General features: G+C 56.0%; 1 protein-coding gene across 5 annotated transcripts; it reads left to right on the top strand.

Annotated features, from left to right (window-relative positions):
* The first annotated feature begins 529 nt into the window (after positions 1–529).
* On the top strand, positions 530–20,216 carry ATP13A2 (ATPase cation transporting 13A2). Of its 5 annotated transcripts, none has more exons than XM_033114763.1 (29): positions 530–707; positions 5,990–6,084; positions 6,213–6,395; positions 6,668–6,726; positions 6,881–7,007; positions 7,256–7,335; positions 8,420–8,497; positions 8,701–8,770; positions 9,522–9,656; positions 9,746–9,812; positions 9,902–10,033; positions 10,655–10,810; positions 13,106–13,216; positions 13,294–13,340; positions 13,430–13,618; positions 14,752–14,958; positions 15,452–15,547; positions 15,634–15,793; positions 15,912–16,032; positions 16,153–16,277; positions 16,937–17,097; positions 17,222–17,338; positions 17,457–17,536; positions 17,860–18,012; positions 18,095–18,191; positions 18,958–19,181; positions 19,266–19,417; positions 19,534–19,703; positions 19,802–20,216. In XM_033114763.1, exons 1-29 carry the CDS (start codon positions 698–700, stop codon positions 19,934–19,936), a joined length of 3,537 nt encoding a protein of 1,178 aa, XP_032970654.1. In that variant the 5' UTR covers positions 530–697; the 3' UTR covers positions 19,937–20,216. The 5 variants fall into 5 exon arrangements, with proteins under 5 accessions (XP_032970654.1, XP_032970653.1, XP_032970652.1 ...); XM_033114762.1 differs by lacking the exon at positions 530–707 and adding an exon at positions 983–1,061 and having other exon boundaries at positions 7,259–7,335; XM_033114761.1 differs by lacking the exon at positions 530–707 and adding an exon at positions 983–1,061.
* Positions 20,217–23,252: the final 3,036 nt, after the last annotated feature.

The raw sequence follows: 23,252 nt of genomic DNA, 5'->3' as shown, positions 1-23,252 counted from the left end.
GCCTTCATGTCCCCAGCAACTAGAACAATCTCCAGCACTCCAGAAATTCATACTGGATGAATGATGATGGATTGGGTCCAGTCCTATGCTTGGCCCTGATGTTATCCTTCCCTGGTTTGCCCCAGAGCCTGGGGTCTCTGATCTACCCTCCTGATCTACCCTTTGGAGGTCCTTAGTGCGGAGGCTACGGAAGCTGTGAATTGGTATGGGGTGGGAGGCGTGGTACGTACTTGTGTTTGTGTGTCTGAGGGTTTTCTCCGAGTATGTATCTGTGTGTTCATGTGTCTGAGGGTTGTCCTATCGGATTCCCTGAATGTCGCCCCCTATCTGACTGTGGGTGGTCCTGTCAGATTCCCTGAGTGTCCCCCACTCTGTGTGAGTGTGTATGTCTGAGAGCTGTCCTATCTGTCTCTGCTCGTGCTGCAGAGGCGTCTCGGACTACAAGTCCCGGCAGGCTCCGCGGCGCGGAGGGCGGACGTGGGGCCGCAGTGGGCGGGGCGGGGCTTGGCGGCGCTCAGAATCCGACTGCGGCATCTTTCCAGGCGTGCTCGCTGCTGGGCGCTGCAGCTGCCCCAGGCCTCCTCGCTCCGCTGCGCCCCCGCCCTCCGCCTTGCGCCCCCGCTGCGGGCCATCGCGACGCCCGGGCCAGGGCCACGGGCCGCAGCGCCGGGGCCGGCGATGAGCGCGAGGAATCAACATGAGCGCAGGTGAGGGAGCGGCATGGGCCGAACAAGAACCGGGCGCGGTCTCCGGGCCGCCAGTCGTCGCAGCTGCCGTGGGGCGACATCCCCACTGTGGGGTCGCGAGTCAGGGGAGCGATCCCGGGGGATCCCCCCGCCCGTCCCCTTCCCTGTCACGAGGAATCAGCCGTGGGGCCCTTCCCAAAGAGGCCAGGAGCCCGGGATGGCGACGGGCAGAGTCGTCCCCTCTCCTCCTTCCTACAGCCCTGGGAGAAGAAGCTCCCGGCGCTTGTGCGAGGGGTAATTGGATGCCCGCGATGGTGGGGGTTAGATGCGCCCACTCCCACTGGACTCGCTCTCGTGAGTGTGACGGATATCCAGGTGGGGGAAGAGACTTGGAGTTTTTCTTCTTAGCTGAATTAATGAGTGGGGTTGGAGAAGCCAGTGCTCCTGAGTCCCTGGGTCAAAGTGTCCCGGTGCACGAAACGCCACTCTGATCTCCTGCCGCAGGCCCACAGAGGAAGCCTTTCGGCACCCAGGTCCAAGGACCACACCTTCCCTGTTATCTATCCCAGGCCAGTTGTCGCAGGCCCATCCTTTTCAAAGCCTAATTTAAATGCTACCTGTTGTGAATGAGGCCACTAGACCTCTCCTATTGGGGAGGGGGGGGTCTCATCTCTGTGTGGGTCACTCAGACTCCAGACCTAGCAAAGACCCCACCAGGGCTTAAGCATCCTCTGTGTAGCTACAGACCCCCTCAGTTTAGATCTCTCCTTTCTTATCTGCTCCCTCAGTCTCCACCCCCCCAAAGTCTAAAGTGCACCCAGGGTGAGGGAAGGGAAAAGCTGAGGAAAGATGGCCCCTGGACTCCAGATTCAAGGATCAGGGTGCTGCTGGCAGATGGTCCCTCATGCCCCTAGCCTGGCAGTGGAAAGGAGCCCCTGGCCACAAGGGAACCACAGCAGTGCTGCCCTGGGCCTCTGCCAGCAGGAAACCAGGGCTTCCTCAGGAAACAAGAGGTTCTCAAAGGTCTTTTGACTCCAGCCCCTCTGCTCTGCAGTGCTGATAGCACTGCCCCAGGGCCGGAGAGTCAGGCTGGGTTCAAATCTAGACTTGGACCTCTTAATCAACCTGTTAGTGCTTCATTTTAAATGGGGATCCTAATCCATGCTTTTTATGGGGTGGCTGTGAGGATGAGAGGAGAGGCATGTGTTCATTCAGATTGACTCCTATCCAGCTTCTCCCCTTTCAAGCTGTATGATCTGGGCAAAGCACTTGGAAGCTTTGTTCCTCAGTTTTCCCAGGTGTAAAATGGGGATAATAGTAGTCCCTCCCTCAGAGGGTTATGGGTGAAGATCAGTCACTTTTATTCAGAAGAGCAATACAATCGTGAAAGTATTCTCATCCCATGTGCTGCCTGCGTGTGCCTGCCCTGAGCTGTTGGTACAGGAGGGATCAGATACTGGCTGGCCTGCCCTTCCTGTGCCATCCCTGGGGAGACTGAGATGTGAATAGAGATAAACAAGCACCTCAGAGTGTTTTGATGGGTGTCCTGCAGGAGAGAGCACCCTGGGCTTGACCTTGACTGCCGAGAAACTAGTTTTTCCACAGATGTGACTTCTTCCTCAGGCTCCTCTCCCCACAGTTGACTGGGAGAGCATCCTTGTAAAATGACAACTGTGTGATAGACACCAGAAAGAACTTCCCACAGGGGACATTGTTTACATCCTGGAGGAAGTGAGAAAGTGAGAGGGGCACAAAATGGTCACTGGCGAGGCCCTCTGAACTTCACAGCTGATTGACCCAGAGGCAAGAGATGGACACAGTGACTCGTAGCATCATCGCTTCCATGCTGTCATGCCAGTGAGATGTGCATTCATTCATTCATTCATTCATTCATTCATCCATCCCATAAATGGTTCCTAAGCCCCAGCCATGTGCCAGGCACTGTGAACAGGACGGGCGATGATGCCTGTGCAAGCCTGAGGTCATGATGGGTGTTGGTGGATCTGGGGGAAATGCGCAGAGGAGACTTTGGAGTAAGACGTGCCCTTTCCAGCTGCGAGACAAATCCATGGGCAGACTGCTTCTCCGAGGCTCCGTTTTCTCAGGTGTAAAATCGGAGAAGTTGCAGGATTGTTGCAGGATGAAGTCAGATCAGCACGAACACAGTGACAGCTGAGGTCGAGCCAGCATGCTGCTGGCTTCTTTCCTGTCCGCCTGAGGATTTTAAGGCAGAAGCTGTCAAGTGCCTGTGGGAGCAGTGGCACAGCTGTGGGTTTTCTGGCAGGATGACAGGAAAATGGAAGGGAGCCTGAGAAATGGGTCAGAACAGAGCCACGCCTCCCTGGCAGGGGAGCCGGCAGCGCCCGCCTGTGCAGGGCCAGGCTTCTGGAACTTCAGACACCGTGGGTGGTGGTCGCTCGTGCTTCCTCCTGTGCCAGCTGCTTCAGGGCTATGATCGTAGAGATAGGAAGTCGAAATCCAGAGAAGCTAAGCCACTTGCCTCGCAAAACCTGGCTTGCTTATAAGAGCCAGGAGCACAGTTACTGATGGTGACGATGCTGATGGTGGTGGTGGTGCCGGGGTTCAGAGCATGGACCCTCGAGCCACACTGCCTGGATCCACATCCCACCCCTCGCTGGCTACATGGCCTTTGACCCACTTACTTCACCTCTTTGGGCCTCAGTTTCCTAATTTGTAAACTAGGGATAAAAGTAATACCCACTTCATAGGAATAAATGAATTAACATATGTAAAGCCCTTGGAGCAGGACCTGGGCTGTCAGCCCTTTACAACCCGAGGTGCTGTTTCCCCTTACACCATAGAAACATACAGAGAACAACCATAAGACATGAAACACTACCCACCCAGCCCCACTCAGTGAGTTTCCAGGGCAGGTGAGGGACTCCTGCCATAAGAAACAGCAGGGACTCCAGGAACAAAGGGGACTTCCGGCCTTTTGAAGTGGGGCGGGGAGAGGTCTGTAGCTTGTTGGTGGCCAAGGACCTGAGAATCCAGTGTTACCAGACTCGTTAGTTGTCCTGAATGCCTGCTCCTCTGCCCCCAGACTGGGAGCCAGGTCTGGAGCCAGCCCAGACTTTCCCCTGCGCTCACCACAGAGCAGGGGACCCAGCTGTTTGTTGTCTATGGGCTGTCCTCAGGAGGGGAAGGAAATGATGTCACGACAAGCCTCACTCACAGACTGGACTGGGCTGGGACCAGAGAGTGAAAGGGCCCACTCTAGGGGACCCGGGCTGGGCTGACCTGTGAGCCCCAGGAAAGAAGGCTGACCTGGACTCCTGCCTCTCCGGCCTTGAGACTACCGCTGGCCGGAGACCCTGATGGTTGAGGGCTACAGGCCCCACGCATGCGTGCACGACAGGCTTCGTGTGTGTGTCTGTGTGTGTGTGTGTCTGTGTGTCTGTGTGTCTGTGTTCCTGGAGCTGGTGGCTCCATTTGTTTGTTTCCTGAGTCACCTGAGTGGATGGAGAGGGCTTGGCTGTAGGCGGGGCTTGGGCTACTATGGTTTTGAGTCATCAGGTTGAGAGGCTTCAGGAAGTGCAGGGCTTGTGCCGTTTTCTGAAAGTTCCCAAAGGGGCCCCAAAAGCACAGGAGCTAGGCTCAGAGTTCCCAGCTCCCCCATTTATTAGGGGTCTTTGTGCCTCAGCTTCAACTCCCTTATTTGTAAAATGAGTTCCCTCATCATGGGTGCTGGAAGGTTAAATGAGCTAATTCGTGTAAAGTCTCAGAGTGGCTCTTGTCAGCTGGGAAGAGCTTAATGGATATTGGCTGCTCTTATTATGGTCATTACCATAGTAATTATTATCATTACCGTCATGAGGCAAGGAGGTGTGGAGGCTGGGATAGGAGAGAACAGACTCTGCCTGGGCTGATGGGGACACATGGCCCCCAATCCTCAGGGTGTTCCCAGCTGATGTAGCAGAGGGATCAAAACCCACGTGGGCCTGCCTGCCTGGGCGCACATCCATCCCAACACTACCATGGACTTGCTCTGTGACCTCGGGCAAGTTACTTCACCTCTCTGAGCCTCATTTTCTTCCCCAGAAAAGGAGATAATAAATGTACTGTTATGGTTGCTGTTGGGCTGGGCGGGGAGGGGGTGGCAGGATGCTGCGGAATCCCGTGTGTTTGGGGATGGAGCAGCTCAGGGGCTGGGATGTTGTGACAGTGGCAGCTGCCTGGGACACCCTGAGCGGCTTGTTGACTGGAAACTTAGATCAGTTCTCTGCAAGGCTCCATTTGGGGAAGGGGAGCGAGGGAGCCCAGATCACCATCAGCCCTACGCCCTCCTTCCTCTCCCACCCCCAGCCTGGCTTCCCACCCCCTTGGTGAACTTTTCCGGAGGCTCTCTGACTCGTGCAGATGGCCAGCACCACCATCATTGCTCCAGGTCTGGGGCAGGGCCCGGGCACCTTCATGTCTAACAGGTGCTCAGGTGGTCCAGGGACCACAGTTAGAGAAACCCTAGCAGAGGCTGCTCAAGGGTGGGAGCAGTGAGCCCCATCCCCTGTAGGGCCTCAAAACACCCACTGTTGGCCTGCCCCGCTAAGACCACAGCTCTACAGTGGAGGAGACAGGAGAAAAAAGAATTTCTGCAATAAAGCCACATGGTGGTGTTCCCCGAGCCTCAGTTTACCCATCCGTAAAATGGGGATGATATAGTAGGGGCTTCCTCACAGAAGGAACGCTGGTAACTGTTCAGCTGGGCCCGAGCACGTAGCAGCTTCTCTCCACAGACCTGGTGGGGATTTGCTCAGCTTGCCCGTCCTCCCCGGCCCACCTCCAGAGGCTGGGTTCCTCCCTCACCCCCGTTCCATCTTTGGAGTGGGGCTACCCTCAAAGGCGGGCCTGATGTTTTATCAGCCCAGACTCCACTTCTCAGCATCACCTCACTGCCAGGCCTGTGCTGGGCAGGGGTGTGTTGCATAAGGATCAACAGCCAGCCAATCCAATCCTGCCCTCAGGGTGGGGACCGGAGGGAAAAGTGGGACACAGAACTCCCCGGAAGCTAACAGCTGGATGTGTGAGTTCTGTGGAAGCTCACGGTGCTCACCAGGCCGCATTCCCCCAGTCTGGGCCCACAGCCAGTCAGAAATCACCAGACATACAAGGAAACAAGACGCTGAGTGAGAACCAAACAGACCAGCTGGATAACAGACCCAGGAAGACTTGAGCTATTGGATCTATCACACCAGCTTATAAAATGATGATGCTTCTTATATTTAAAGAAATAAAGAGGAGCATCCTCCCCACCCCAATTATGACCTTTTTTTTTCTGTCCACAGACAGCAGCCCTCTCGTGGGCAACACGCCCGCCAGTTATGGGACCCTGACGATAGAGACATCTCTAGATCCCCTCAACTCCTCAGTTTCATCCGTGGTACGTGGGCAAGGAAAGGGCGGGGGAACCCCAGGTGGGACTAAAACCCCAGCCCCCCGAGGCCTCCGGCTTTCTCCGCCAGCCCCCGCTCTGCCCCTACCTCGGCCTTCTCTCACCTGTGTCCACAGAGGCTCAGCGGCTACTGTGGCAGTCCATGGAGGGTTATAGGCTATCACGTCGTGGTCTGGGTGATGGCAGGGATCCCCTTGCTGCTCTTCCGGTGGAAGCCGGCATGGGGGGTGTGGCTGCGGCTCCAGCCATGCAACCTGGCCCGCGCCGAAACACTCGTCATCGAAATAAGAGACAAAGAGGTAAGAGGCCAAGCAGGGCAGCCCCGAGCTGAGGAGCAGTGGCGGTGGGGCCGGTGCGGGGTGGCGTACGCTCAGGTTCCCAGCCTCCTTTCTGAGGGACCTCGCGGAGGTGGTTCTCACTGGACCATAGCTTTCTCATCTGAGCTGTGGACAGAAGCAGCGGGTTGGGTGGTTCCTGAGGAGGTCACCTACATCCTTGGTACCTGGCTGTGGGGAAGGTCTGGGAGGGGAGGGCTGTCTTCCAGAACTGAGTCCACACCCACATGTTCCAGGATAGTTCGTGGCAGCTCTACACTGTCCAGGTGCAGACGGAGGCCATCAGCGAGGGCAGGTGAGGCAGCCCCGTCGCCCTCCCCAGATGCCTGTGCTCCTGCAGCCCCCCACCCGCAAAAGCTCTGACCCTGGTGCCTCCCACCCACGGGAGGGCAGGGGAGGTGCTGGGGCAGCTTCTAGAACTCCACGGTAACTCCTACCGCCTTCCCCAGCCTGGAGCTGCCCCCACAGGCCCAGGCAGAGGATGGCCGGAGCCAGGCAGCTGTGGGGGCAGTACCAGAGGGGACATGGAAGGACACCACCCCGCTCCACAGGAGGGAAGAGGCAGTGAGTGGACAGGTGGGTTCTGGACAATCCTTGCCCCTCTCTGGTCTTAGTTACACACTCTGTACAATGAGGGCTTGGGGTGGACTCCATGTTCTCCAGGCACCTCTGGTTCTGTTGTCACAAATATCCGGGATGCTGGCTGTCCCCCTTTACACTCCAAGCCTCTCAGCCTCTTTGCTGTGACACTGGGCCCTCCCCTCCCCCACACGCACTCTGCTCCTGGGCTGCCTCCAGCCCAGCCTCTCTTCTCTCCCACCCAGCAGCAGGTCCTGCGGTACTACCTCTTCCAGGGCCAGCGCTATGTCTGGATCGAGACCCAGCAGGCCTTCTGCCAAGTCAGGTAGGGGCCAGGTTTCGAGGCTGACCCCACCTTCCACAGCTGTGCTGCATTGGGCAGAACACGTGGCAGGAAGTGGCCTGGCCTGGGCTCCCCTCAGCTCTATGCCTTGCCCTCCTGCAACCACGGGCAAGTCACTGAGCCTCTGTGGGCCATAGGGTCTCTGTAAGTAGGGGATGAAGGGAATCCCTGCGTCCTGGGACTATTTTGACAGTGAAATACATTCATTGGCTTCGTGTAAAGCTGGCATCGCCTCAGGCCGAAGTAGGCACAGGGCTCAGACCATCTGTGGGGTCCGGTCCCTGCTCTGCCACCTATTAAGTGCTTGATACATGTGAACTCACGACACGGCTGAGCTTGAGCCCCAAGAAGCAGACCCCGAGACAGGGATTCAAGTGCAGGGAGTTAATGTGGAAGGTGATCCCAGAAAGCACTGTCCCCTAGGAAATCTCCTTGGGCACACGTAGAGTGAGGAGGCCATGGTACCTGTGCATCGCCTCCCTACCGTTGCTGGTGACGGGCTGCTCCTGGGGAACTCCTTGGCGCTTCACGGGCAGAGCGAGCTCCCGCAGCCAGGAGAAGCCCTTAGGTAAAGATAGGTGTTTGCCATAAGCTTCTGTATCGTGCAGAGGTGAGTGCCAAGGTGTGGGGATGGCACCAACAGCCTCTGCTACAAAGAGCAGCAGAAATCTCTGATGTGTTTGTCCCTTAGTAGGGCCAGGCCCTGTCCAAGCACTTTGCATGGCTTATCTCGTTCAGTCTGTCTGTACCCTTGTGAGATAGGTGCTGTCACCACACCCATATTGCAGATGAGAAAACTGAGGCACAGAGAGGTTAAGTGACTTACCTAAGGCATCATTCATTGCTGTTGTCATTATTAAATATTACCATCGTCTCTCACTGTTCTCTTTCCTCACTGAGATGGTTGGGGCCCAGAGGAACCAAAGGAGAACGTTAAGCCCAGAGTTAGTGAGGGACCTGCTTTTTCCTGGTTAGCTCAGTGTGGCAGAAGTGGGCCCGAAGGGGTGGGGGATGCGGAGCTCAGGCCCCATCACCTACACAAGTGTCCCCTTCCCACCTTTCCCAGCCTGCTGGACCACGGCCGCACCTGCGATGACATCCACCACTCCCGCTTGGGCCTCGGCCTCCAGGACCAAACTGTGAGGTGCGTGTTGCCTTGAACCAGAAGTGTCCTGAGAGCTGGGGACTCCTATCTTGCCCGCTACCCAGGTGTTGCCTTCTTCCAGTCATCTGCCTTCTCTGGGCCTTGGTTTCCCCAGCCATAAAATGGGGAGCTCTGTTGCCCCCGGAGGGTCCAGCTGCCCCAGCTCCCTCCGTCTGATGGCTCTGCCACGTCTCCTCTCACAGGAGGGCCATCTATGGCCCCAACGTCATCAGTGTGCCTGTCAAGTCCTATCCGCAGCTGCTGCTGGACGAGGTAGGCTGTCTCTGGGCCTGATAGTGGCAGACCAGACCAGCTATCCCTTCTCCATAATACTGTCAGCTTAGGACGAGGAATTAGAGGTTCTGGTCCAGAGGGGGCCTGGAGGCCAAGAGGTGAACCCACACAGCCCAGGTGTCTGCTCTGTGCCACGAGCCATGCTCCAGAACCGAGGTCCTTTCTGTGCACCATCCTCTTTCGTTCTCCCCAGAGTCTAGTGAGTAGGGACTAGTAGGGACACGCCGTTCAGACATGAGGACCCTGAGCTTCAGAGGTAGGCATGGCAAAGGCCACACAGGGACAAAGGGAAGCCAGTGACCCAGACACATCTGGAGTGCAGTTGCCATCCCAGCCCTCTGAGTGAGGGCTGACACCTGTGAGAGGGAGAGGAGGTCTCGGAGTCTGGCCTCATGTAAACCCGTCAGCCACTTGGGAGCTATGTTTTAGGAAAGTGATGTAACCCTTCTGTGCCTCCGTTTCCTCATCTGTAAAATAGAGCTGGTCGTAGCATCTGCCTTGTGGAATTGTCATCACTGTTGTATAACACTTAGATGAAGTACTTCTCGGGGGCCAGGCATGTAAATCCTCTTCAGAATGAAGAAGCTGGGGGTTCGAGGGACGTCCGCAGGCACTGACCAGGAGAAGCGCCTGGCTATAGGCCTGTGGCAGCTTTTGGTCCCTTTGCTCCTTGTGGCTGGGCTGCTTCAGGGGCCACAGGCCCTGACACTGCCACCCGCCCCTCCCGCAGGCACTGAACCCCTACTATGGGTTCCAGGCCTTCAGCATCGGGCTGTGGCTGGCAGACCACTACTACTGGTACGCCCTATGCATCTTCCTCATCTCCTCCATCTCCATCTGCCTGTCGCTGTACAAGACCAGAAAGGTGGGCGATGGGAGGTGGGCAGGGTGGGGCAGGTGGGTCCTCGAGGGGGTCCTCGCCCACCCACTCCGCCCTGGTCCCCCTGTCCACAGCAAAGCCAGACCCTGAGGGACATGGTCAAGCTGTCCGTGCAGGTGTGCGTGTGCCGGCCTGGGGGAGGTGAGAACTGGGGAAGGGAGGGAGGCTGGGGGAGGTAGCCAGGCACGGGGGAGGGCCTGGGCCATACTGAGGCTCCCGCTTGCCCTCAGAGAAGGAATGGGTCGACTCCAGTGAGCTGGTGCCCGGAGACTGCCTGATGCTGCCCCAGGAGGGCGGGCTGATGCCCTGCGATGCTGCGCTGGTGGCTGGAGAATGCATGGTCAACGAGAGCTCTCTGACCGGTCAGCCCCAGCCCCGGGCCCGTGGCCTCCTGCACGTCCTTCCCTGCCACCAAGCCCCCCAGCCTTTTAGCCTTTTAGCGGCAGAACCTTTAGTTTGAGTTTTCTTTTCCTCTTGTGCTCAGCCAACAATTCTGGCTTCAGCACTTGCTGATCCCACACCCCTTAGATCCTCAGTAAGAGGTCGCTACTCTACCAGGCAGTGGGCTCAGGGCTTTACAGAGGTTAAGTTCCCTCATGTCAACATCTTTAGTGCTTTGAATTATAAAAATAATACAGCTTGTTATAAAGTAACGCCGACAGAAGAAGAAAGTCTTTCCCAGCCTCTGTTCCCCCCGCTATGCACATGCGTGTGCACGCACCCTTTCTGGCTCCCCTAAGAGACGGTTCCTGGTAATTGGCTGGCACACACCCTTCCAGGATTGTCTCACTGTGTCTCCGTGTTTGCTCTCTCTCAGCCTCAATATCCCTCTCTGTAAATTGGGGGCAATGATTTCTTCATACATGGTTAGAAGAGTTACACGAGGCCATGGGCGTATGACACAATTCTGTGCATAACTCCTGGTCTTGGGAGGAGGGAGTGGCATGGAGGCCGTCATGGATCTCATACCATGTCCGTCCCAGGGGAGAGCATTCCAGTGCTCAAGACAGCCCTGCTGGAGGGGCCGGTGCCCTACTGCCCAGAGACCCACCGGCGGCACACACTCTTCTGTGGGACGCTCATCTTGCAGGCCCGGGCCTTCGTAGGACCCCACGTACTGGCAGTGGTGACCCGGACAGGTAGGAGTCAGGCAAGCAGGAGGTGTGCTGGGCCCAGCACCTAGACAGAGGTGACGCAGGGCAGGGTGGGACCCATCTATGCCACTGCCCTGCTGCGGGACCTTGGGCAAATCCCACCCCAGCTTGGGGTTGGCTGGAATGGGCAGGGATATGGCAAGCAGGAAAGAGCCCACCCCGTAGGAAGGGGGCAGTGCTACACAGGAGCCTCCTCTTTTTATTGTTTTGTTAGTTTCAGGTGTACAAAACAATGCGATCATTAAACATTTCACCCCTCACAAAGGGATAACCCCAATCTATTGCCCCTCTGACATCGTGTGTCTATTACCATTCCATTGACTATTCCTTATGCTGTACTCTACGTCCCGTGACTATATATATCAAGTTATAGTTGACATACAATATTATTCAACTTCAGCTTCAGGTGTACAGTGCAGTGGTCAGGCATCTACCGTGTTTCCCCGAAAATGAGACCTACCCAGACAGTCAGCTCTAATGCGTCTTTTGGAGCAAAAATTAATATAACACCTGGTATTATATTATATTATATTATATTATATTATATTATATTATATTATATTATATTAGACCCGGTTTTATATTATAGTAAAATAAGACCGGGTCTTATATTAAGTTTTGCTCCAAAAGATGCATTAGAGCTGATTGTACAGCTAGGTCTTATTTTCGGGGAAACACAGTACACTATCCATGAAGTGGTCTCCCTAATAAGACATGTTCCCATCTGACACTCTACAATGTTTATATTCCCCAAACTGTCTTTCATATCCCCATCAGGAGCCCCCTCTTATCTGTGGTTTCTGTTACCTATAGTCAATCAATGCCTGAAAATATGAAATGGAAAAATTCCAGAAATAAACAATTCATTTGTTTTAAATTGCACACCGTTCTGAGTAGCATGATGAAATCTCTGACCATCCTGCTCCGTCCTACTGGGGACGTGAATCATCCCTTTGTCCAGCGTATCCATACTCTATATTCTACCTGCCTGTTAGTCACTTAGTAGCCATTTCGGTTATCAGATCCATTGTCACGGTATCACAACACTTGTGTTCACATAACCCTTATTTTTACTTAATAAAGACCCCGAAGTGCAAGAGTAGTGATGCTAGCAATTCGGATATGCCTAAGAGAAGCTGTAAAGTGCTTCCTTTAAGTGAAAAGATATGTACCTATATAAGAAAAACAGTATATATAGGATTTGGTACTATCCACGGTTTCAGGCACCACTGAGGGTCTTAGAATATGAGGTGTGTTCAAAAGATATGGTGAACGTTTAAATAAAAAAATTGATTACAGTAAAAGACACGTTGCCATTAATCCCCCTCAAAATACTTCCCCTTGCTTTGAAGACACTTACCCCATCGTTCTTGCCACTTTCTGAGGCAGTTCTGGAAGGTCCTCTTTCCTGAGTGTCTTTACTTCATCCTCTATTATGACAATGCTCCATGTCACACATCACTTCTGGTATATGGCAGTTTCTGTCACATAAAAGCATTATGGTGTGTCCTCATCCACCGTATTCACCAGATCTGGCACCGTGCGACTTTTGACTCTTCCCCAAAGTCAAAATGACCATAAATGGAAGGCGGCCGGTTAGCTCAGTTGGTTAGAGCGCGGTGCTCTTAACAACAAGGTTCCCGGTTCGATCCCCACGTGGGCCACTGAGCTGCACCCTCCACAACTAGATTGAAACAACTACTTGACTTGGAGCTGATGGGTCCTGGAAAAGCACACTTAAAATAAAATAAAAGTTAAAAAAAAAATGACCATAAAAGAAAAACGTTTTGAATCGATTCAGAACATCAAGGCACCACCACAGCACAACTAAAGTCACTCATGAAGGAGGACTTCCAGAACTGCTTCAGAAAGTGGCAAGAATGATGGGATAAGTGTGTTCGAAGTGAGCGGGAGTATTTTGAGGGGGATTAATGGCAATGTGTCTTACTATAATTTTTGTTTTTAAATTTTAACATTCACTGTATTTTTTGGTCACACCTTGTATGTCCCCCTCAGATAAGGGAGGACTACTATACAACTCGAGCAGGATCTTGCCACATGGGAATGGGACCCAGTGTAACCAGATCTGACTTTCTAATTCAGTTTTTACTAAACCCCACGAGGGCTGGGCAAGGCCTGTGGGCCATCATATGTGACCCCAAACTGTGTGACTTTTAACCACAGAGTATCATGTCTTAGAACCTCAAAGGTGCAGGTAGGGTGGGGAGACCTGTCTTGGCCCTCAGTGTCCCCTGCCTCAGTTTCCCCATTTCCTCCCAGGGTTCTGCACGGCTAAAGGAGGCCTGATGAGCTCCATCTTGCATCCCCGGCCCATCAACTTCAAGTTCTACAAACACAGCATGAAGTTTATGGCTGCCCTCTCTGTCCTGGGTGAGTGTCCCCTCACTCCGCGGGTGGCCCCGAAAGCTCCATCCCAAATCCCACTGAGTTCAATGCTGTCTCCCCAGCGCTCCTCGGCACCATCTACAGTATCTTCATCCTGCACCGTAACCGGGTAAGCCCTGGGGGCCAGTGCGGGGGAAGGCTGCTGGTGGGAGCCCAGGGCCCAGCCTGGCCCTTGGCATTCACGGTGCCTCTTGCCAGGTGCCTGTGAATGAGATTGTGATCCGGGCTCTGGACCTGGTGACGGTGGTGGTGCCGCCTGCCCTGCCGGCGGCCATGACTGTGTGCACACTCTACGCCCAGGGCCGGCTGCGGAGCCAGGGCATCTTCTGCATTCACCCTCTACGCATCAACCTGGGGGGCAAGCTCCGCCTGGTGTGCTTCGACAAGGTGGGGGCCATGGGCAGGCCTGGCACGGGGCTCGGGCATGGGCACCACGGCCAGGCCTCCACACCTGCATTCTTCACTCAGCAACATCGACTGAGGGCCTGTTGGATGCCCAGCCGTGTCCTGGGGCAGAAATACTCAGGGGAACTGCGCGCCCCCACCCCCAGCCCTCACCCGTGTCGGGCTCGAGGTCTGGCAGATGAAATGTCCGAAATCATTTATTCAGTTGTTCAAGAAACACTGAGGGCCTACTGTGCGCCCAGTGCTGCTTTCAGTACTGGGGACCTGTCAGTGACCCTCACAGAGATGTCCCGTGGACGTGGGTGTACATGTGTGTCCCACCACAGTGAATGAGCCAGGGAGAATAGAGAGCCGCAGGTGGTAGTGGGTTTTAGGGAGGAAATGAATGGGGTACATGATGGGTGGTACATGGGGTCACTTCCATAGAGGGCAGTTGAGGCTCCTCTGAACAGGTCCCTGGATGACCTCAGTGAGGAAGGGGCCACACCGAGATGTGGCAGGGCTTGGGGGCGGGGGAGTGGGTAGAAGGAAGCGTTGTGGCTCTTTGGGGGAACAGACTGTGGAGTCTGGGGAGCAGTGGGGAGAGGGGGGCAGAGGCTGGTGGCTCTGGTGAGGAGTTTGGGTGTTATTCAGAGGGCAGGGGGGATGACAGAGAGGTTTTCAACAGAAAGGGTGGGGCATGGTCATATTCAGAGAGCTCCCAGGCTAGCAAGGAGCCAGATGTGTCACCGGGCAGTTGGAAAACTGTGTGGGAAAGGCAGACCATTCATTCATTCATTCATTCATTCATTCATTCATTCATTCAACACTTACATTGCGTGCAGCCATTCTCCCTGGTACTGCAGTGAATATATAAATGATGGGAGAGCAAAGAGGCCATGGGTGGGAACCCAAAGTAAAGACCACCTGACCCAACTGTAGGGTAGAGGAAGCAGACTTCCTAGAGGAAGTGATGCCAGACAAAGGCCCAGAGGCGACAGAGGACCTCTTCCGTCTCCCGCTCTGGCTCCTAGGGCTTCCATGGGACCCGCCTGGCCTGGGGTGTGGGCGCCCCGCCCAGCAGGGCACAGCCCATCCCAGGCCTCACCACTGGCCCGCCCCCTTGCCCCCTGCAGACAGGCACCCTCACTGAGGATGGCTTGGATGTGATGGGTGTGGTGCCCCTGAAGGGACAGGCCTTCCTGCCACTGGTCCCAGAGCCCCGCCGCCTGCCCATGGGGCCCCTGCTCCGAGCACTGGCCACCTGCCACGCCCTCAGCCGGCTCCAGGACACCCCAGTGGGCGACCCCATGGACCTCAAGATGGTGGAATCTACTGGCTGGGTGAGGAGGCCAAGCAGGTCAGCCCCCTGCCTCTGGGCGGCTGGGCCCTAACTACACCCACCTGGTCTTCATTCTAGGACTTCCAGGCTGGTCTCTTATGCCCGCCATCAGTCATAACAATGGCCGAGGCCACTGCTGAACACCTACTACGTGCCAGCACTCTGTTGCACATCCCTTGTCTCACATACTCCTCCCCATAGCCCTAGGAAGGAAGCTTAAAACCTGCTTCTTAGGGAGGAAACTGAGGCTGAGGGAGAGTTGGAGTAACTTGTCCAAGGTCACCCAGTAGCTTCTAAGTGACAAAACCAGAGTTTGAACTTGGGTCCACCTGACCTCAAGGCCCACAGTCTTCTGTTCTTTCCAGTCTCCCATTAAGGAAGTCATTCGTAAGTCTAACTTGAATCTCTCCTGCTGCCTCTCCATGACGCTTGGCTGCCCCAGCCCAAGCCAGAGCCCCGCCCCTCAGATGCCACCTTCTCTGCCTGCTTCCCAGGTCCTGGAGGAGGGGCCAGCTGCAGACTCAGCATTTGGGACCCAGGTGTTGGCTGTGATGAGGCCCCCGGTTCGGGAGCCCCAGCTGCAGGGCACAGTGAGCTGGGGGTTTGCCGGTGGGATGTGGGATGGGAGTGGAGGACTCCGTAGGCTGGCCCCTCAGCTGCCTCTCCGACCCTGCAGGAGGAGCCCCCGCTACCAGTCAGTATCCTCGGCCGCTTCCCCTTCTCGTCAGCCCTGCAGCGCATGAACGTGGTGGTGGCGTGGCTGGGGGCCGCACAACCCGAGACCTACGTCAAGGGCTCCCCTGAGCTGGTGGCAGGCCTCTGCAACCCCGAGACAGGTGAAGGGGGCGGGCCACAGAGTCCGCTGGTTGGCCTGGGCACAAAATGGGGTGGGTGCCCCGCCTCTGTCCTTGTATCCACTTTCTGGTCCCCGTGACACCTGCCTCTGCCTGGCAGTGCCCACCAACTTCGCCCAGATGCTGCAGAACTACACAGCTGCTGGCTACCGCGTTGTGGCCCTCGCCGGGAAGCCACTGCCCATCGCACCCAGCCTGGAGGCAGCTCAGCAACTGACCAGGTGGGCCTCGGGGACCAAGCCTCAGGCCCAGGCATGGCCAGAGGGAGGTCCCCGCATAGGCAGAGCCCAGGGCTAGGGGAGGGGCCTTGGCTGCTGCATGACCTGTGATGCACCCCACAGGGACGCCGTGGAGCGGGAGCTGAGCCTCCTGGGGCTGCTGGTCATGCGGAACCTGCTGAAGCCACAGACAGCACCAGTCATCCAGGCTCTGAGGAACACCTGCATCCGCACCGTCATGGTGACAGGTACCAGCAGGGGCTGGTGAGGAGAGAAGGTAACCAGCGTCACTTCCCGAGGCATCCCTTCAGGCCCTGCTGCAGCCAGGTCCTTGTCAGACATGCCGTGGATCTTTACCATGTCCCTGCCAGGTGCTCATTGTCACCCCATCTGACAGATGAGGAAGGTGAGGCTCAGAGGAGTAGAGTGACTTCCAGAGAGCCCCAGGGTGGTGTCGGACAGCCTGGGTTCCAACCCGACTACGTGCCTGCTGGGTGACCTGTCCAAGGTCTAGTTTCCACCTCTGAGAAATGGGGGAAATTACTTCAGCCTCAAAGGTTGTGACAATTTCATGGAGCAAGAAAAGAAAGATTCTGGCCGGCGTAGAGTGACACAGAGGGGCTCAGGAGGTCTGTGATACACACACACACACTTTCCAGCAGAATCCTATAGCACTAAGTAGTGTATGTGCGACTCGAAGCTAGGCTCCCAGTTGCCAAGACCTTCTATGCCTAATCTTATAGACAAGGAAACCAGGTTCAGAGACGTTGATAACATACCTGAGCTCACTAAGCCCGTCGTGGCAGACAGATTCTGTCCGGCATCAGTTCCCGCTTAATAAGTGTCAGGGTGAGGATGGTTTCCCCTGGATAGCAGCTGGACCCTGACGTTGCCCCGTGCCCCCCAGGGGACAACCTGCAGACAGCTGTCACTGTGGCCCAGAGCTGCGGCATGGTGGGCACCCAGGAGCGTCTGCTCATCGTCCATGCCACTCCTCCTGAAAGGGGCCAGCCTGCCTCCCTTGAGTTCCTGCCAGTGGAGTCCTCTGTGGCTGTGAACGGGGCTAAGGTGAGGCTGACCCAGAGTTCCTGCCACACACTCCACTGGTGACCCAACCCCTAGGTCACCTGAGCCAGGCCCCAGCTCTCCGGGGTGGGCAGGGGGAGCTGAGCAGAGCTTTCTGGGCCCCCAGGATTCTGACCAGGCCTCAAGCTACATCGTGGAGCCAGACCCCCGATTCAGCCACCTGGCCCTCAGCGGGTTCACCTTTGGTGTCCTCATGAAGCACTTTCCCAGGCTGCTGCCCAAGGTAGGGCTGCCCCGGGCTCCCTGGTCGTCCCACACCTCCCCTTGCTCTGCTTCCGACTCTTGGCTCCCCCACCTCCACCTGAGTCCCCCTCAGCCCCCCCCCCTCACTGTGCTCCCAGGTCCTGGTCCAGGGCACTGTATTTGCCCGCATGGCTCCTGAGCAGAAGACGCAGCTGGTGTGCGAGCTGCAGAAGCTTCAGTGAGTGCACGTGGGCAAGGGACCCAGGGGTGCGGGCGGGTCCAGGAGTCCCTCCCTCCCACCGCAAGCATTAGAGTTCCATGGCCCTCAGAGAGAACCCATGCAGGCTGTCCTGGGGCTATCAAGCGAAAGTGGTCATTGCACTTAATTACTGAGCTCTTGCTATGTACCAGGCACCATACGGGCAGCAGGGATCCAGCCATCCCCATGTCCTGCCAGCAAGCCTGTAGGTGGGGGAGATCCTTTCACAGATAAGGAGACGCCTCGCAGGCTCATAGCCAGCGTATGAATCCAGTCCACGCCTGCCCACCCCCCTGTGTCAGGTACTGCGTGGGCATGTGTGGGGATGGCGCCAATGACTGCGGGGCCCTGAAGGCGGCAGACGTGGGCATCTCGCTCTCCCAGGCCGAGGCTTCAGTGGTCTCACCCTTCACCTCGAGCATGGCCAGCATTGAATGTGTGCCCATGGTCATCAGGTGAGGTGGACAGGAGGCCAGTGGGTGAGGGCTGGCCTGTCAGCCAGCCGGGGCGCTCTAATTCTCTTACCTTGCTACCCAGGGAAGGCCGCTGTTCCCTCGACACGTCCTTCAGCGTCTTCAAGTATATGGCCCTGTACAGCCTGACCCAGTTCATGTCCGTCCTGATTCTCTACACGGTGGGTATCTGCAGAGCTCCCTGCACAGAGCTGTGCCCGAGAGCAGGCCCAGGCCAGGCCCAGGCCAAGGACATTCAGCAGCATGGTTAGGAGCTCGGCTGGGTCTAGAATAGATGGTGTGGCCTCAAATCCTGCTCTGCCACTTTCTAGCTTTGCGGGGAGTGCGAGTCCTGAGCCTCAGTGGCCAGGCTTGTGTGAGATGATGAAAGCATTGAGCACAGAGCCTGTACGTCCTCAGAAACATGACAGATGTCTTGTGCTAACATTTCGTCCCTGTCCTCTGGGAGCTCCTTGTCCGTGGGGGACATTGACGCAGAGCCCAGGCAGGACAACAGGTGGAAGCGAGAGTGGGACAGAGCCAAGGCCCCTGCCCTTTCCCGTGGATCCACCTGTCTCCCTGCTCAGGGCCGTCTCAGCCTGTCTGCTCTGAGCACGTTCCCCCACAGAAAGCAGGGGACTGTGGAGCAGTGCAGATCTTATACTAGAATCTGTCCCTGTGTCCCCTTCACTATAGGGCTTCCCGAGGGCAGGATCTGTGTGCCCCTTGTTAACCTCGGGGCTCCACAAGGCAGAGCCTAAGCCTCCCCTCAAGTTGGGAGTTCCCTGCAGGTGGGGGACCTGCCCCATCTGATTCAGGCCTCCCAAGGGCAGCGGGGGGGGGGCCTTCTCCCTCAGACCGGGAGAGGGGCGTTGTAAGGGCAGAGCTGCTGTCTCGCTGTCAGACATGGGGCTACCTTTCCCTCTGCCCTCTCTCCCCTGCTGGCAGATCAACACCAACCTGGGTGACATGCAGTTTTTGGCCATCGACCTGGTCATCACCACCACGGTGGCCGTGCTCATGAGCCGCACGGGGCCAGCGCTGGCGCTGGGGCGGGCACGGCCTCCAGGGGCACTGCTCAGCGTGCCCGTGCTGAGCAGCCTGCTGCTGCAGGTGGCACTGGTGGCTGGCGTGCAGCTGGGGGGCTACTTCCTGACTGTGGCCCAGCCCTGGTGAGTAGGGAGCCACCCCCAAGCCCCACCCTTGCCCTGTCCTTTGTACACGCGTTCCCTGAGCCCTGGTCTCCACACCCCCAGGTTCGTGCCTCTGAACAGGACGGTGCCCGCGCCAGACAACCTGCCCAACTATGAGAACACCGTGGTCTTCTCCATGTCCAGCTTCCAGTACCTCATCCTGGCTGCAGCTGTTTCCCGGGGGGCGCCCTTTCGCCGGCCGCTGTACACCAACGGTGCTGCCGCGTGGTGGGGTGGGGTGCGGTGGGGGGCTGGTGCCTTGGGGGCTCCCACTGGGCTTGCGTGTGAGTGTGCAGGGGCTCCATGGCCTGACGGATTCCCCCACCCCCAGTGCCCTTCCTGGTGGCCCTGCTGCTCTTGGGCTCCATCCTGGTGGGCCTCCTCCTGGCCCCTGGCCCCCTGCGGGGACCCCTGACGCTGACGAACATCGCTGACACCTGCTTCAAGCTGCTGCTGCTGGGCCTGGTTGCCTTCAACTTTGTGGGGGCCTTCATGCTGGAGGTGGGGCCCGCCCCGAAGCCCGGGTCGGGGTTGGAGGGGCTCTCGGGATGGGACTGGGCGGCAGCTGCCCCCTCTGCCACTGTCCCCGTCCTCTGCAGAGTGTGCTGGACCAGTGCCTCCCAGCCTGCCTGCGGTGGCTCCGGCCGAAACGAGCCTCCAAGAAGCGTTTCAAACAGCTGGAGCAGGAGCTGGCCGAGCAGCCGTGGCCGCCACCCACTGGGCCCGGGAGGTAGTGCACCCTCTCCGTGCCCTGGACACTGGATCTCCCTGCCTCAGAGCCACCGACTGGGCCCCATCTCAGAGATACCACCACCGATCCCACAGCCCTGAGGTTGGCATTTGTCACACTCCTGCGCCAAGTCTGCCCAGCCTGGCCTTTCTTGCCCCACCTGGGGAAATACTAACTATTGTCCCCCCCTTCAGATCTCCCACGTAGAGACAGCAGCCACCAACCAACCCCTCTCAGAGCCGCTGTCAGTGTAGCAAATAAAGTCACTATTTTCCTGGCTCAGCCATGCCTGTCTCCTACCTAATACCACTGAGTCAGATGCCCTTCTGGCACCTCCTAATTTTTCAGATCACATTAGACAAACCCCCTGTCTGGGCCTTTGTTTTCTCATCTGATAGTCGTAATACTTCCAGGGGCTTTGTTACACATCTTGTAGCATTGTCTGTCATTGAATCCTCACAACTGTGGGTTACAATCCTCATTTTACAGATACGGAAACTGAGGCTCAGAGGTCACACAAGTAGTCAGAGGTGAGGTCAGATTGCTTTGACTGCAGTGTCCGTATCTTAACCTTCCTTCCTCCTGCAGGGGCAGAAAGACAAAGGACTTGCCTCATGTAAGTGCCAGCCCCTAGGAGGCACGGGGCCAGTTCCCTTCTCTTCTGCCCACCCCCCACGTCATGGGACGTGTTTGTGGCACAGTTCTTCCCTTAGAAGAGCCCACATCCCCCAGCCAAACCACGTGCACTGCCCCCCAGGGAAGGGTGGGTGCTTCTGCCCTCATCCCAGCAGTGGGACACAAGCCATGCCCTACTCGAGATGCAACTCGGTCGTCTGGCCCGTCTGAGCCTGGCAGGAAACCAAGGCTGATTCCTGCCCTCCAAAGTCCTGCCAGCGTCATTATTGGAAGCCCCGGTACTATCCCCAGGCCTGCCCCCCTAGGACTAGGAGCCCAGTAAATGTTGAATCAAACTGAGGAGGAGGGATATGGGGTATGAAAAGGTAACTGGCAATAGGTACATCCATCCAGTACCTGCACTGGGCACTGAGTCTTCAGCCAGCATCAGTTCAGGGTGGCATTTGCTGTTCAAGGAGAGGCCAGAGGGCATAGGGAGAGGCCTGGGTTTGAATCCCTCCCCTCCCCTTAGCCAATTATTCAGGCATTGCTGCGGCAGTCATGTGCCAAGCACATGGGCTACACCGGTGAACAAAAACGGCCTCTGCCTGTGTGCAGTGTGCAACCCGGTGTGAGAGACGAGCCGGGAAGGAACAAATCTCCATGGACGTTGGGAGAAGAGCACCCACATCCACTGCCCCCTGGAATAGCTGCCACCTCTGCGTGGGTTCATCGAGCCAGGGGAGTAAGTAGAAGCAGCAGAGAGGACCTGGAAGCCAGGACTCTAGGGTTGGCAGCTTTGGGGCCTCAGTTCCCCCTTTTTGTTAAATGTTGGGGGCAGGATTTCTGCCAGGAGGTTTCCTCTCCTACTCTACTCGGATCCTGCCTGGCAGGCTACGGGAGGGCACAGAGGGCTGGATGGGCCCCCAGAGCCCTTAGCACTCCAGGAGACAAAAGTCCCTGTTATTCTGTGATAGACACTGGAGAGGGGGGTGGCAGATGGTTATTCATTCATTCATTTGACAAACCAGCACAGAGGAACAAATGATGCATGAGACATACAGTAGTCCCCCCTTATCCACAGGGGTTACGTTTCAGGACCCTCAGCAGATGCCTGAAACCAGAGGTAGTACCACACCCTATTAATACTACAGAGGGTGCCACAAAATTGTATAAACATTTTGGGGCGGCCGGATGGCTCGGTTAGAGCGCGAGCTCTGAACAACAGGGCTGCCGGTTCGATTCCCGCATGGACCAGTGAGCTGCGCCCTCCACAACTAGATTGAAGACAACGAGCTGCCGCTGAGCTTCCGGAGGGGCAGCCGGATGGCTCAGCTGGTTAGAGCGCGAGCTCTCGACAACAAGTTGCAAATTCCCGCATGGGATGGTGGGCTTTTAGTTTTCAACTCAAGATTGAAAACGGTGACTGGACTTGGAGCTGAGCTGCACCCTCCACAACTAGATTGAATGACAGTGACTTATAGCTGGTGGGCTCTGGAGAGAAACACACTGTTCCCCAATATTCCCCGATAAAAATTTTTTTAAAAAAGTAACATTTAATTATTCAAAATAAAGTATACACATTTTAAGAAAGGAAAACTGTATTAAAATTGTAATACTCAATATATACCAATAACAAAAGATGACTACAAGTCACATTTGACTTCTGCAATCACAAGAGGTGCTCAAAGTGGTTCCCATCATCAGATTCTAGACACTCCTGATGATGGCGAACTACTGCTTGAGCAATGTTGACCAAAGTGTCCGCCTGTATACATCTTTTTGGCACCTCCGATATGTTTTTTCCTATACATACATAATACCTATGATAAAGTTTATAAGTTAGGTACAGTAAGAGATTAACAACAATAATAAAATAGAACAATTATAATAATATACTGTAATAAAAGTTATGTGAATGTCTCATCAGTAAGTAAAATAAGGGTGACTTGAACAGAAGCTCTGTAGTTCCGTGACAGCGGATCTGATAGCTGAGATGGCTACTAAGTGACTAACCGGCACAGAGCATATGCGTGGATACAATGGAAAAAAGGATGATTCATGTCCCGGCTGGACAGAGCGAGATGGTTCGAGATTTCATCACGCTATTCAGGACGGTGTGCAATTTAAAACTCATGAACTGTTTATTTCTGAAATTTTCTATTTAATATTTTCAGACCGTAGTGTTTCACGGGTTACTGAAACTCGGGAAAGCAAAACCACACATAAGGAGGGACCACTTTCTCATAGCGTTCAGTCTAGGGGATTGGCAGCTGAGGTATGAGGGGGCGAGGAGATCTGATGGCCAGGGCCTGAATCAAGGGGCATCCCAGTCTTCTCCTCCCCACCCCCGAGCCCCCTGCCTCAGGACCTCAGCTCCCATGACCAGGCAGGTCTGAGGACTGCCCTAGAGGCAGGGGACATCCACCCCCCCCCCCACCATCTCCCACAGCCAATCTCTCCTGGGAAAATCAAGTGTACATTCATTGATTCCACAAATATTTACTGAAGAGCTGTTCTGAGCCTGGCACTCTGCCTAATGAGCAAAAACAGGATGAGAAAAAAACAGACCTTGTCCCTGTCTTCCTGTGGCTGACAGGCTCATGGTGGGGAGGAAGGGGCAGATTTCAAATGATCCCACAGACATAGGACAACATGACAGCTGTGAGCAGTAAAGCAGAAGATGCTTTAGGAGCGTGACAGGG

Source organism: Rhinolophus ferrumequinum, chromosome 9 (genome assembly GCF_004115265.2).
Source record: "Rhinolophus ferrumequinum isolate MPI-CBG mRhiFer1 chromosome 9, mRhiFer1_v1.p, whole genome shotgun sequence".
Taxonomy (NCBI): Eukaryota; Metazoa; Chordata; class Mammalia; order Chiroptera; family Rhinolophidae; genus Rhinolophus; species Rhinolophus ferrumequinum.
This window is presented reverse-complemented; position numbering and strand designations above follow the sequence as displayed.

Excerpts from the sequence above, each read along its gene's own strand:
- ATP13A2 (XM_033114761.1), top strand. The coding sequence starts at position 989 with ATGCCCGCGATGGTGGGGGTTAGATGCGCCCACTCCCACTGGACTCGC. Across the intron at positions 6,396-6,667 it reads TCGAAATAAGAGACAAAGAG|GATAGTTCGTGGCAGCTCTA; the intron begins GTAAGAGGCCAA and ends CACATGTTCCAG. Across the intron at positions 8,498-8,700 it reads CTCCAGGACCAAACTGTGAG|GAGGGCCATCTATGGCCCCA; the intron begins GTGCGTGTTGCC and ends CTCCTCTCACAG.